The sequence below is a fragment of the Crocuta crocuta genome, unplaced genomic scaffold, assembly GCF_008692635.1.
Source record: "Crocuta crocuta isolate KB4526 unplaced genomic scaffold, BGI_CrCroc_1.0 scaffold90, whole genome shotgun sequence".
NCBI lineage: Eukaryota > Metazoa > Chordata > Mammalia > Carnivora > Hyaenidae > Crocuta > Crocuta crocuta.
This window is the reverse complement of record NW_027527449.1, coordinates 3,933,559-3,946,173: the sequence shown is the minus strand read 5'-3', so window position 1 is coordinate 3,946,173 and position 12,615 is coordinate 3,933,559. Positions and strand designations below refer to the sequence as shown.

General features: G+C 40.7%; 1 protein-coding gene across 1 annotated transcript in view; it reads right to left on the bottom strand.

Moving 5' to 3' along the window:
* TRAPPC11 (trafficking protein particle complex subunit 11) overlaps window positions 1-12,615 on the bottom strand; it is a 45,377-nt gene that overhangs the window by 11,511 nt on the left and 21,251 nt on the right. The window contains exons 19-25 of the mRNA XM_077761944.1: window positions 9,988-10,143; window positions 8,433-8,620; window positions 8,153-8,301; window positions 7,615-7,736; window positions 6,965-7,084; window positions 3,104-3,169; window positions 2,837-2,993 (exon numbers count right to left, since the gene is read on the bottom strand). Of these exons, the coding sequence (XP_077618070.1) occupies window positions 2,837-2,993; window positions 3,104-3,169; window positions 6,965-7,084; window positions 7,615-7,736; window positions 8,153-8,301; window positions 8,433-8,620; window positions 9,988-10,143 (958 nt within the window). The remainder of the gene's footprint in view (window positions 1-2,836; window positions 2,994-3,103; window positions 3,170-6,964; window positions 7,085-7,614; window positions 7,737-8,152; window positions 8,302-8,432; window positions 8,621-9,987; window positions 10,144-12,615) is intronic.

Sequence of the window (12,615 nt, the reverse complement as noted above, 5' to 3'; positions counted from 1 at the left end):
GCTGCTGATCTAAAAGGGGGAAATCATGGCTCCAGCTCTAAAGAAGCACATACTGCAGTAGGGAAGCTGTCAGTGTAAATAAATAATTACGGTATTAACAGGATAAGTGGTGTGATGGATGTAGAAGATACTTGGGAGTAGAGAAAGAAGATTAGCTAGCTCTGCTTGGGAAGATCAAAAAGTCAAAGCTTACATGAGACCTAAAGAGCAACCAAGAGTTTAACAGGTCGAAAAAAAAGGAAAGGGTTTTCGACAAAAGTACCAACTGTTCAAAAACAGATGGAGGTAATGTGTGCTGAATGTATAAAGGCTGGCTTGGTCAAAGTCTGGGAAAGAGAAAGCGAAGTAGAGAGAGTGGTACAGAAGCAGCTGGGAAGGTAAGCTGCCCCGCGAAAGGTCTCGTAGGTCATGAAGGTTTTTAAGAAGGAATAACAAGTTCACAGTTGTTTTTGAGAGGGGCGCCTGGGTGGCTCAGTCCGTTAAGCATCCAACTTCGGCTCATATCATGATCTCACGGTTTGTGAGCTCAAAGGCCCGCATCTGGCTCTACACTGAGAGTGTGGAGCCTCCTTGGGATTCTCTCTCTCTCCCTCTTTGTCTGCCCCTTCCCCACTCACTCTTTCTCTCAAAAATAAATAAACAAAAAAAAGCAATTAAAAAAAAGAATAGTTTTTTGAGAAGCTAAAATCTGGCAGCAATACGAAAGGCGGACCAGGGGAGAGGATGGCAGAGGAAAGCAGTTGGGAAGGTGTTTCTGAAGGCCAGATGAGAGATGGTGAGAATGGAGATAAGACACTGGATCCGAGAGATGCACAGAAGGGAGAACATGATGCCGGGAGGGTGGGCGAGTACGAGGGGGTCTGGTCTGTCTCTGCGGATCCTAGCGGGGGCCGAGTATACACAGACTCCTCCTGCTGGATTGGGGACTGCAGGGAGCCTACGGGTGCGTGGGAGGTGAAGGCTTGTAGAAAAAGTAAAAGGAGCCAAGGTCAGGATCTTGGAGATGACTGACATTTAAGGAGTAAGAAAAGGAATCAGCAAAGAATGGACAATCAGCCAACTTGTGTTGAGCTGTTCGGAGACAAACACGGGGCTGAGGTACTTCATACAGACCACCTCATACACACTACTTCACGTGCGTTATCTTCTTTTAACTCTGACAAGTAATAAAACAAAACGAACCATCCAACGTAACAAAAGAGCAGGCGGGGGACAGAGAATTGATTCTAGTTCAATGGGACTCCACAGCTCGTGGTCATTCCACGTTAGCCTGGGAGGAGAAAAGGAAGAAGTGGACAGAGAAACAAAGTAGAACCACAAATAAAGATTTCCAAAACCATGAGAGAAAACCAAGTTTCAAAAGACAAAAACAAAACTTACAAAGGCATTCTGAAAGCAAAATTGTTTTTTATTATTATTACCTTACAGAACGTGGGACCTATTTGTAGCATTTAAATAGGGAGGTTTTTTAAAATCTATTTCATCTATCCTCCTTTATGATGACTTCCCTAAAATGCATAAAGGTGACTGTGAAGACTGCCTGCTCTTCTTGGCGTTTTCTTGAGAACCTAGCATGCGGCCAGATAGTGAACTTCATAAATGCCTATTGATTATTTATTGACAGATATTGAAACTTATTCACAGGCCAGAGACAAAAAATACATTGAAATTCCAAAACTACTCATCTAATTTTAATCTGTAGTGCAAATAAGCTACATGACTTATGACAATGAAGTCAAGTAGCAGACAGATAAACAAATACAGCAAATAAATGACTCATTTATATTCGGTTTTAATCATGGTGGGGGGGGCGCCTGGGTGGCTCAGTCAGTAAGCATCTGACTCTTGGTTTCGGCTCAGGACTTGATCTCGAGGTTCACAAGATTGAGCCCCACACTGCGCGCTGGGCTGACAGCACCAAGTCTGCTTGGGGGTCTCTCTCTCTCCCTCTCTCTCTGCCCCTCCCGTGAACATGCACTTTCCCTCTCAAAATAAATACATAAACTTAAAAAAAATATTCGGGGCGCCTGGGTGGCTTAGTCGGTTAAGCGTCCGACTTTCGCTTAGGTCATGATCTCGCGGTTCGTGGGTTCGAGCCCCGCGTCGGGCTCTGTGCTGACTGCCAGCTCAGAGCCTGGAGCCTGTTTCAGAGTCTGTATCTCCCTCTCTCTGACCCTCCCCTGTTCACGCTGTCTCTCTCTATCCTAGAAATAAATAAAAATATTTAAAAAAAAAAAATTCATCATGATTTTTTTCATACAATATTTATCCTTATAATATGACTGAGCACAATTTTGCTTGGGTTAACAAACTAATTTTTTTTCTCTAACAGCTCAAGAAGCATATAAGGCCAAAGTAAAATGCACCAGAAAAGTAGTATCCTGGGTTTCAATCTCTTCTCTTAAACTATTTTAGTTGATTTAGAAAACTTACTGTCTACGTTTCTCTATTTCCCCAAGTTTCTTTAATAACCATCTTTCACCATTCAAATGATAACAGTAAACATTAACTAAAAAATAAGAAGAAATCTATAAAAAAATCCAAATATGAAAAAATATTATTTTATTTTCAAGTATATTTTTCAAAGAGTAACTTCGTTATAGGAGCAAAAATCTTATCTTTTAAAATAAGGTATACTCAAGCAAATGGTAAATGATAGTAATTCTACTTTAATTCTAAATGTATTTGCTCTTGTATCAGTCTCAAGTACCCTCCCTCAGCAAAAAGCTAACTCTTACACTGGTAGCCTACACACACACACACACACACACACACACACACACACACACACACTCTCACCCGTCTTCTAATTAAATGGGATAACACACATTCTCACCTTTGTCCAATTGGGACTCTAGCTGATCCACCGGCGTCATAGAAGGAGCAAGCTGGAGCTCACTGGATACGATAGTGAGGGCCCAAGGTGAGGCACTTAAAAGGTCCGTCATCAACAGAAAGGGAATGTCCGCATAGACCCTTTCCAGGTGCTCAAACTGTCACAAATGAAGACAAAAGAGCTGTCTGGAGCTACAAGAATTCATTTTACTTTTTCTGTTAATTTCTATAATTGAAATGATTTCCAAAATGCTTCACAAGAACATACCTTTGTAGAGACAAATTTAACCGCGACATCAAATGGAAAGACAGTTTCTATAGTTACAGTTTCATCCTGCAAGAAAAATTAAAGGGCACAGTCAATGGCTTTTCTAAACTTAAAAATAGTTTTAAAAATAGAAGACAATACAAACACAATCTGTCCCTGATCAAGAAATAATCCCAATTTATATCTTAAGAAGCTAGGATCTTTCCCTCAGATAATATGTATAAAAACTTCTACAGAGAAACCAGACTACAATTTCTAATAAATTCTCCTATGGTTTTATAACAGCTCACGCTGCAAAGTGCTTTCTAACACATGATTTCTCTCAGGATCTAGGAAAAGCAGGCAGGACAGGCACCGTCACTATTTCAGAGAGGACGAACCAGAAGTTAAGGAAGTTTCCATGATTGGCCTGGGCCACAAAGCTAGTGGTGCCAAGCCTGGAATCCGGGTTTTCTTTTTGTCTAAGTTCGTTACCTAACCTCAACTCAAGATGACGAATAATAATGATGATGACAATAATACTATGACAGTGCTACAATCACTATACACGCTTTATGTGATGTTTGTAATAACTCAAGGAAACAGATGCCATTATACTTGCCATTTTAAGATGAAGTGGTCACACAGAGCTATAGTAAGTAACAAAGGCAGAAACAGACCCGGATCAGACCCAAGGGGCCTGTACTCTTAACCTGCATACGACATCTCCTCCCTCGGTCTATTCAAGAAGCAATGGGCTTACTGTGTCACTGTGTCTTTGGAAAGAAACCACCCACTGTGTTAGTGAGAACCCTTTTTTTTTTTTTTTTTAATGCTTTATTTATTTCTAGGAGAGAGAGAGAGACAGCGTGAGCAGGGGAGGGTCAGAGAGAGAGGGAGTCACAGACCCTGAAACAGGCTCCAGGCTCTGAGCTGGCAGTCAGCACAGAGCCCGACGCGGGGCTCAAACCCACGAACTGCGAGATCATGACCTAAGCGAAAGTCGGACGCTTAACCGACTAAGCCACCCAGGCGCCCCAGTGAGAACCCTTTTTAAAAAAAGTCATGTTGTTTAAAAACTCAGGCTGTAATAATGCCAGATGGATGTGGGTTTTAATCCTGAAGGACACATTCCTGTTAACTATGCAAACCTTGGGGACAGCAAGGTAACCTTCAGGAAGGGACATGATCTCTGAGGCTCAGTTTCATGACCCTTTCGGGGCTGATGACAATGAAGTGTGATAAGCACTAGTGAAATGCCTAAACCATGCTTATTATTATTACATGCTTCAAATGATTTCCTCTCAATACCATCAGCTAACTTTTTAAGAACATGTAATAAGTAGGACATTAGTAGTTGAAAATGCCTGCATTGGGTCCATGAATCTAAAGCCGGGCCTCAGTATTTCCCCACAAAAGATCGAAGGAAATGAAGAAACAACTCAATGACAGGCTCAGATGTGGCCTATTTTAAATTTCCACACATGCAGGTAAAAATGAGACTTAATGTAGTGAAGGGAAAAGAATTTACATTTAAATTTCCAAAAATGTGTTACAAATAACACTGGGAGCTGTAAGACAGATATTCCATAAGAAAAGTGCTTCCATGCACAAGAATCTTGAAAGATAATCACCATAGCCTTTTTGTGAAATTCTCAACACACATCAGCAGATTCAATGCTGTGATAAGTCCTCGAGTCAAAATATGTTTAATACCTTTTAACCCATGTTTTCCAAACATATTTAACCAATTCATTCTTTTTTGTATAACATCTATTTCTATCCCTCAGAATTAGTATCCCTCCCTAAAAAAACTGAAAGACAATCTACTGAACAGGAGAAAATGTTTGCAAATGACCTATCCAATAAAGGGTTAGTATCCAAAATAAAGAACTTATACAATCCAACACCAAAAAAACAAAAAAAACCAAAAAACCTAAACCCAAATAATCCAACTTAAAAATGGGCAGAAGACCTGAATAGACATTTCTCCAAAGATGACATACAGATGACCAAAAGACACAGAAATTATGCCCAACATCACTCATCATCAGGGAAATGCAAATCAAAACCACAATGAGTGATCATCTCACGTGTGTCAGAATGGCTAAAATAAAAACTCAAGAAACAAGTACTGGCAAGGATGTAGAAAAAAAGAAACACATGCGGACCACTGGTGAGAATACGAATGGGTACAACCCCTGTAGAGAACAGTATGGAGGTTTCTCAAGAAATTAAAAACAGAATTACCATAGGATCCAGTAGTTCCATTAATGAATATTTACTTACCCAAGGAATATGAAAACACTAATTCAAAGGGATATACGTGCCCCTGTGTTCACTGCAGCATTATTTACACTAGCCCAGTTGTGGAAGCAGCCCAAATGTCCATCAACAGATACACAGATAAAAAAGATGGGATATATTATATACACAGTGCAATGTTATTCGGCTACAAAAAAGAATGAAAACTTGCCATTTGCAATCACACGGATGGAGTTAGAGAGCATAACACTAAGCGAAATAAATCAGAGAAAAGACAAATACCATACGATTTCACTCACATGTGGAATTTAAGAAACAAAACAAAGGAACAAAGGGGAATAAAAAGACAAACCAAAAAAAAGGCTCTTAACTACAGAGAACAAACTGGTGGTGACTGAAGGGGAGGTGGGTGAGGATGGGTGAAATAGGTGAAGGGAATTAAAAAAAGTGGTATGCGCCTCAAAAATACCGTGTCTTGAGGCAGAGAGAGCATTACACACTGTTGCAGCTTGATTCCAGGAGAGTCACTATGTGGCAAATGATCATTTTTAAAAGGTATATTCCAAGTCTACTAGAAGCCTCATTATCAGAAGTCCTTTCCAAAGTGTAGGACTCTGAGGCTGCACAGAACTTGAATGTTCTTATTTTGTAGGTGACGAAATGCAGGCCAAACGTTTACATGGCTAGCCTGGGTGGACGTGTTAGGAGGCTGTGCTGAGATGGGCACCCTCCCCTCCTAGTTCACCACCCAGGATTCGCTGTCGGGCATCAGGCTCCGTGAAAACTTTGATACACTGGCTGCCTTCCTCCCCTCCACTTGGGAAGTATTCCTAACTCTTGCAGGATGACAGTCGCCTGCCACTGACTCATACAACGGCACACGGCCCAGACTCTGTGCAAGTGACCAAACTACGGGTGCCCAGATGGACCTGCCTTCTCCTCTGCTGGCTGAGGAACCAAGTCCTGGGAACAGGCTGAAACAATACAGATAAAACTAAGAAGGCAATAAATGGCATAATGTTCCATTACTCAGAGAGGGTACCAGCAATCACATACAAGATGGTTAGATATAAGTAAAAACACAGCACCCCCAAATCACTATAGATATAAAAGCAACCAACAGAAAACAGCCCGAAAAGCTGACAGCAGCTGCCTCCAAGTCACTGACTATGGCCACGACAGCCTCACCCTCTTCTATCTGCATGTAACCAGAAACGATTTGCATAAGAATCTTTTGTAATCAAAAGAATATTTCATAAAGGGAGACGTCCCATCCTCCAAAATCTTCAGCATGTAACCAACTGACAGATTTTATACAGTGTGCAATTTTATAAAGAAACACATAGGTTTTGAGTCTCCAGACTTTTTTTGCAGGAGATCCCAAAACTGCTGATTGTAAGAAAGCCACGGAGTGAATTTTCTAATGTCTGAGCACTGAAAGCCATAGCCCATCACTGGTAATAAATATAAGTGATTAAAAAAACCCCACGATGTGTCATTAAAATCTGTAATAGACTACAAGCACCTCAGCTGTTTATTCTACAGGTAAACAAAAAAACATAAAATAGGGAACACTCCACGAATGATGCTTCCCGAAGTAGCCTTGAGAAACAATACCTTGTGACACTTGCAAATAATTTCTTTGTCTTCAATAGTTGTATTGATCAGGTAAGAAACGTACACAAGAAACATTCTCGAACCTACTGTTCCACAGCGAACATACAACATTTTCTCCAGCTGTAACAAAATAAAAGTATTCTAACTTAATAATTCAGAGATTTCTTCCTGATACGTATTCTAGGATAATGTTCCCACATTTTGGAGTTTACTGTAGCAGCTGACTAAATCCCTGAGCCCTGTTCACAGGCTGCTGCGGTCAGAGCAGAGGAGTGGGGCCAGAGCTATCCCACCTTTTTCATTATCATTCCCAACTGCCCAAGAATTGTTCGTATTTCGTTTGGGAATAAAAGTTGCCTGAAAAGCGATTTCACGAAGTTACAAACTTAATGTTAGTTATTTTATCAGGCAACTAATCTCCATGTCAGGGTCATTCGTTCTAAAATCCCTTGTATAGAACTCCTTACAACATCTTACACATTTAAATATATGCCAGCATTTCACACATATTTAAATATTAAAAATGTGCATCAGTTAAATCCCATTTGTAGTCTCAGGCTATGCCGTTAAATTCTCTGTCTAAAACTTGCTGCATATTTAAAACCGCAATGTGGTTGATGTCCTCCGCGGTCACAGGTGAGCAAGTTCACCTGTTCCCCGGGATGTAAGTCTCCAACAGGAATGTCGGTGAGTAAAGCCGGGTAGGACTCATCACACAGTTCTGTTCCATGAAGAGACACATGAGTCTTCTGAGTTAGATTGGCATCCTGTCCTAAAAGTATTAACATCAGTGTTTTAAAATACAGAGAAAACAGACATTGTCCTAACAATCACTACTGCATAGAGAGCACTATCTCATAGCCGCATTTTAAACAAACTTCCTGCGGGCACCTGGGTGGCTCAGTCGGTTGAGCGTCCGACTTCGGCTCAGGTCATGATCTCGCGGTTCATGGGTTCGAGCCCCGCGTCGGGCTCTGTGCTGACTGCCAGCTCAGAGCCTGGAGCCTGCTTCAGTCTGTGACTCCCTCTCTCTCTGACCCTCCCCTGCTCACGCTGTCTCTCTCTCTCTCTCTCTCACAAGCAAATAAAACATTAAAAAATAAATAAATAAACTTCCTGTAGTTGACACCACTGATATATATTTTCTGTTGAACTGACAATGATCAAATTTAAAAAAGGAATGTTTACCAGGTTTTAAACCAGCGGTGAGCTTCACATCTCTGATTTGGGTCTTTTCATGGGACTGAACGGTCACAACCAAACAATACATTTCATTAGTCAGGGCAGGAGGGTCATGCCGCAGATGCACGGAAATGTTTGGAACTCTGGAAATGATCCTTCAGGGCGGTGGGGGGCGGGGGGGGAGGACAAAACTTTAGCTAAGTAACGGATTTTTGAAAAACAAATCATTCAAAGTATTTAAGACAGAAGATGACCTTCCTCAACGTGTTAGGCAAGGGTGACTTACATCGTGCTGGCCTGAATGACTATGCTGTCCCAGTGAAGCTCATTGTCTGGGAGCCTCGGGCGTCGTTTGAAAGAACGCGAGGCCTGCAAAGCTTCTTGGGAGGAGGCAGCGTCCCCGCCTCCTCCCTGCCAATTTAAAACCACACATCTTCCTGACTCGTGGCCCAGAACCAGATCGACCGAAGTAATCTGAAAGATGGATGGCTGTCAGAAATGCCACCTCAGACTCGTCACCATCCCCTCGCGACAAGTGACGTGGTAATTGCTGGTGTGTGGGGTTCACCTAGAGACCCCCGGGTGATGACATCAGTACACGTGCTGTTACAGCGGTCCCCGTCATCTGTTAGCTGTGACACTGATTAGGTTCCGTCCACCTCACCTTTAAACAGAGACAATAACCTGACATAGCAAATGTTCACTTAGTGGTTGCTGAGTGAGACACAGGAATACTGTGATGATCATTAGCACACTCAGGACCTAATTCCCAATTCCACACATATTTCCCCCCCAAAGACACTTACAATACTATTAACTGAATAAATGTTCCTTTTGATAACACCCATTAACAAATGCACTCAAGACGGTATTATAATTATGACTTCCATCTGGTAGGCTTCCTTAGTATCTTGTAAAAAATAAAATATTTAATTAGGGATTTAGCCAACATCATAAAAGAACTTTTTTTAAGCGAATAAGCAAAAAACTCTGGATATTGGTTAATAATAAAATCAACAGACTCACAGAAACTGCTACGGGAATATTGGTAGCACAGTCTTATGTTTCTATTTTAGAAACGCCACAAGGTTTAGATTAACCAACCACGGGCTGTTCACGCCATGGAAAACAAGCATTTAATGAGTGCTTACCGTATACTAATCACTATTCCAGCAATTTACATTAACTTACTGGTTTAACCCTCACAAAACACTAAGAGATGAGTAAACTCTTTACAAGATGAGTAAACTGAGACACAAAGAGGTTAAGCAATTGCCCAGAGCCCCACACTAGTAAGCTGGAGAGTTGGAGTTTAAACCCATGAAGTTTGGCTCCAGGGTTTACCGTAAGCTCAATAAAAATATTACTTTTATCATACATTTCTAAAAGACATTTTAATTAAGTACATTAAGTGAATCTTTTAAAATATATGATTTTTTTAAAAATGATTCAGAAATGTTTAAACATCAAAAGGATATAGATTCCTAGTGTGAATTATGTCATTCTACAAAATATAATTGGTATAGTGTATAATATATGTATTTTGTTTGAAATTCCTTAACTGGTTGTGTAGCCATTAAAACGGAGGTCTTAAGTACTAACAGGAAATGATGCCTAATATATACTAGTAAGTGAAAAGAGCCAACTATAGAATAGTATGTACGGTATAGTCTCAAAAAAAGAAAACCTACCAAACCATGATGAAAGATTTCCCTTAGGAAGTCCAAGTGGAAGATTTTCATCTTTTACTTAATAAACATGTATTATTTGACATTTTTTCCTGATGTACACACATTACGTTCATCATTTAAAGCATGTTTTAAACAAATTTCATCACTAACCTCAATTTTCTTTCCCACATCTTCAGTTTTTGCAACAAATTTAAATAAAAACTTCCTTGTTTTACCGGGAACTAAGCACATCTTTCCCTGAGTCAAATTTTCTAAAACTTCACTTGCTTTGGTTGCTTCTTCGATTACACAGAACTGGTTATATTCCTGGAAAAGAGGTCAGCAAGGGTCACAGTTTATATACATCGAGTGTCATATGTTTTGCTCACACTAAACACCAAATGACTTGGAGCTTGGTAAATTTATCTGCGGTACAACTAAAGCATCATGGAGGTTGATTAATGGGAGGTATTTTATGGCAAACGGAAACACTTATCCACTCACTGCTGCCACAGGTAGAGACAATTCACCACACACAAGCTGATTTCTGAAACCATTTACAAATCCCTTTCCTGGAGAGAAGCAAAGATTTCTTCTTTGTTTCACTGGACACTACCATCTACTATCGCTTTTTAAAAGAGCTTTCTTTTTACACGGCTTCTGTGACATCCTTCTAGACTACTTCCTGCTTTTCCCTCAAAGGTCTTTTCTCCTTCTTGGGCCCTTAATTCAGAGGCTCCGCAGACTCTGTCCTTGGCTTTCAGTTCTGTTCCCTTTATATTCATGTCATTGCAAAGTTTATCCATTTTTACATATTCCGTACCTCTATGCTAATATTTCCCACATTAAAAACTAACTCTGTCCTATTTCCTTCACCAGAAGTTCATATCCACAACTGTCTAGAGGGTATTCCACTACCACTCAAATTTAGCATGTCCCAAACTCAAGGTACATCTACCTTCCCAGAAGAGCACACTCCTTCTGTGATAAGGATGAGAATAAAGAGAGATGAATAAAGGGAGATCTCTTTCCTGTGCATATCTATGGAATCACTGTTCTCATTCATTCAATAAATATCAAGAACTTCCCAAGAGCCATCTTCTATCCCAGCAGATGAATTAGCTTACAGAAAATTCTTACTAGTTAAGTTTAATATTTCTATTCCTCGCTTCTGAACTAAGTACTACTTTTTATTCTTGCGATTCGGCTCTTGAATTTCAAATAACACATTCAGAATATAATCTAACTTTAATAATTAATTACTTTATATTTTAACATTTTAAATTAGTTTTTACTTAGTCTGTTGTTTAAGAAAAGGGGGGAAAGAAATGGAATCGTAGGATATAATGGGAAAAGTACAATATTCATCCTCTAATACCAGATTTAGAATATTTCTCAAAAGCTGTCACCATTGAGCAAAAAAAAAAAAAGATCTGGCCCAGGAGAGCTTCTGTGCTAACAAGGAAAATAAATGTTTTCCCAACAATCACACAGACACAAGTGAAACCGCAGCTGTGGTAAGTACTAAGGAGGGGGCTAGGGCCAGGAAAATCTGCTGGGCAGGGGAGGGGTCCCTGAGGAAAGGAGGCTTGTAAGGGGATAAAACAAGAGAAGGAATTAAGCTGATAAGGGGAGGGAAGGCCAACGGAAAAAGCAGCGACAGCGCACTCTCCGGTCCTACCACGGCGTGATCTCAGTGGCACGTGGGATCCATAACTCACAGAAGCAGAGTACAACGGTGGACGCGAAGGAGTGCGGTCGCAGCCTCCACTTACAAGAAAAACAGGTTCTGGGGATCTAAGGTGCAGCACGCCGACTATAATTAATAATACTGTATTATAGACTTGAAAGTTACTGAGAGGGTAGATCTAAATGTTCCCACCACCACAAAAAAAAAAAAAAAAAAAAGCTAATTCTGTAAGGTGATGGATGTTAAGTAGCCTTACTGTGGCTACTGTTTTACAATATATGTGTTTCAAATCATCATGTTGCAGGTACACTTTAACGGTAAAACAAACAAACAAGTGAACTGCTTTGGCAAGGGCGGGGGTGGGGGGCTGTCCTTTATTCCTTCCCCTGTATATACGCCCGGCAATCCAGGATTCGTGGTTCATAAACGCCTCCTGTAGCCCTTTCTTCCCATCCCCACCGATGGTGTCCTGATCCAAGCCCTCACGCTTTAATACCAGGATGCACACAAAAGAGGCTCCGGCTCGTTTCCAGAAGATCCTTTCTTTCTACTTTGTTGCTGAAATAAAGTATCTTAAATTCTAAATTTCATGCTCCTGTTTTAAAACTCTCAAATTAGGGGCGCCTGAGTGGCTCAGTCACTTAAATATCTCACAGTTCGTGGGTTCGAGCCCTGCGTCGGGCTCTGTGCTGACAGCTCAGGGTCTGGAGCCTGCTTCAGATCCTGTGTCTCCCTCTTTCTCTGTCCCTCCACAGCTCACACTCTCTCTCACAAAAATAAACATTAAAAAAATATTTTTAAATATATAAACAGATAAAATTCTCCAATTAATCAGAAGGAATCCTTGGGTAATGGTCCATGGCTGAATAAAACACACTAGTCTGCAGGTGACCCAGGTTCAGCCAACCGATTCTCTTACAGGGTTACTGCTCAGCTGTGAAGACAGAAAAATCCAGTAAAGCAGCTAAAGCTCTTTACCATCCAATAAATAAAACATGAATAAGTGAATGAATAAATAAATCTTTAAATACTTGTCTTCTTAGCCTATCCGTGCTGAGCTCGAGTTCCTGTAAGCCATGAGCCTTGCCTCCCACGGGGCCCCTGGCGCC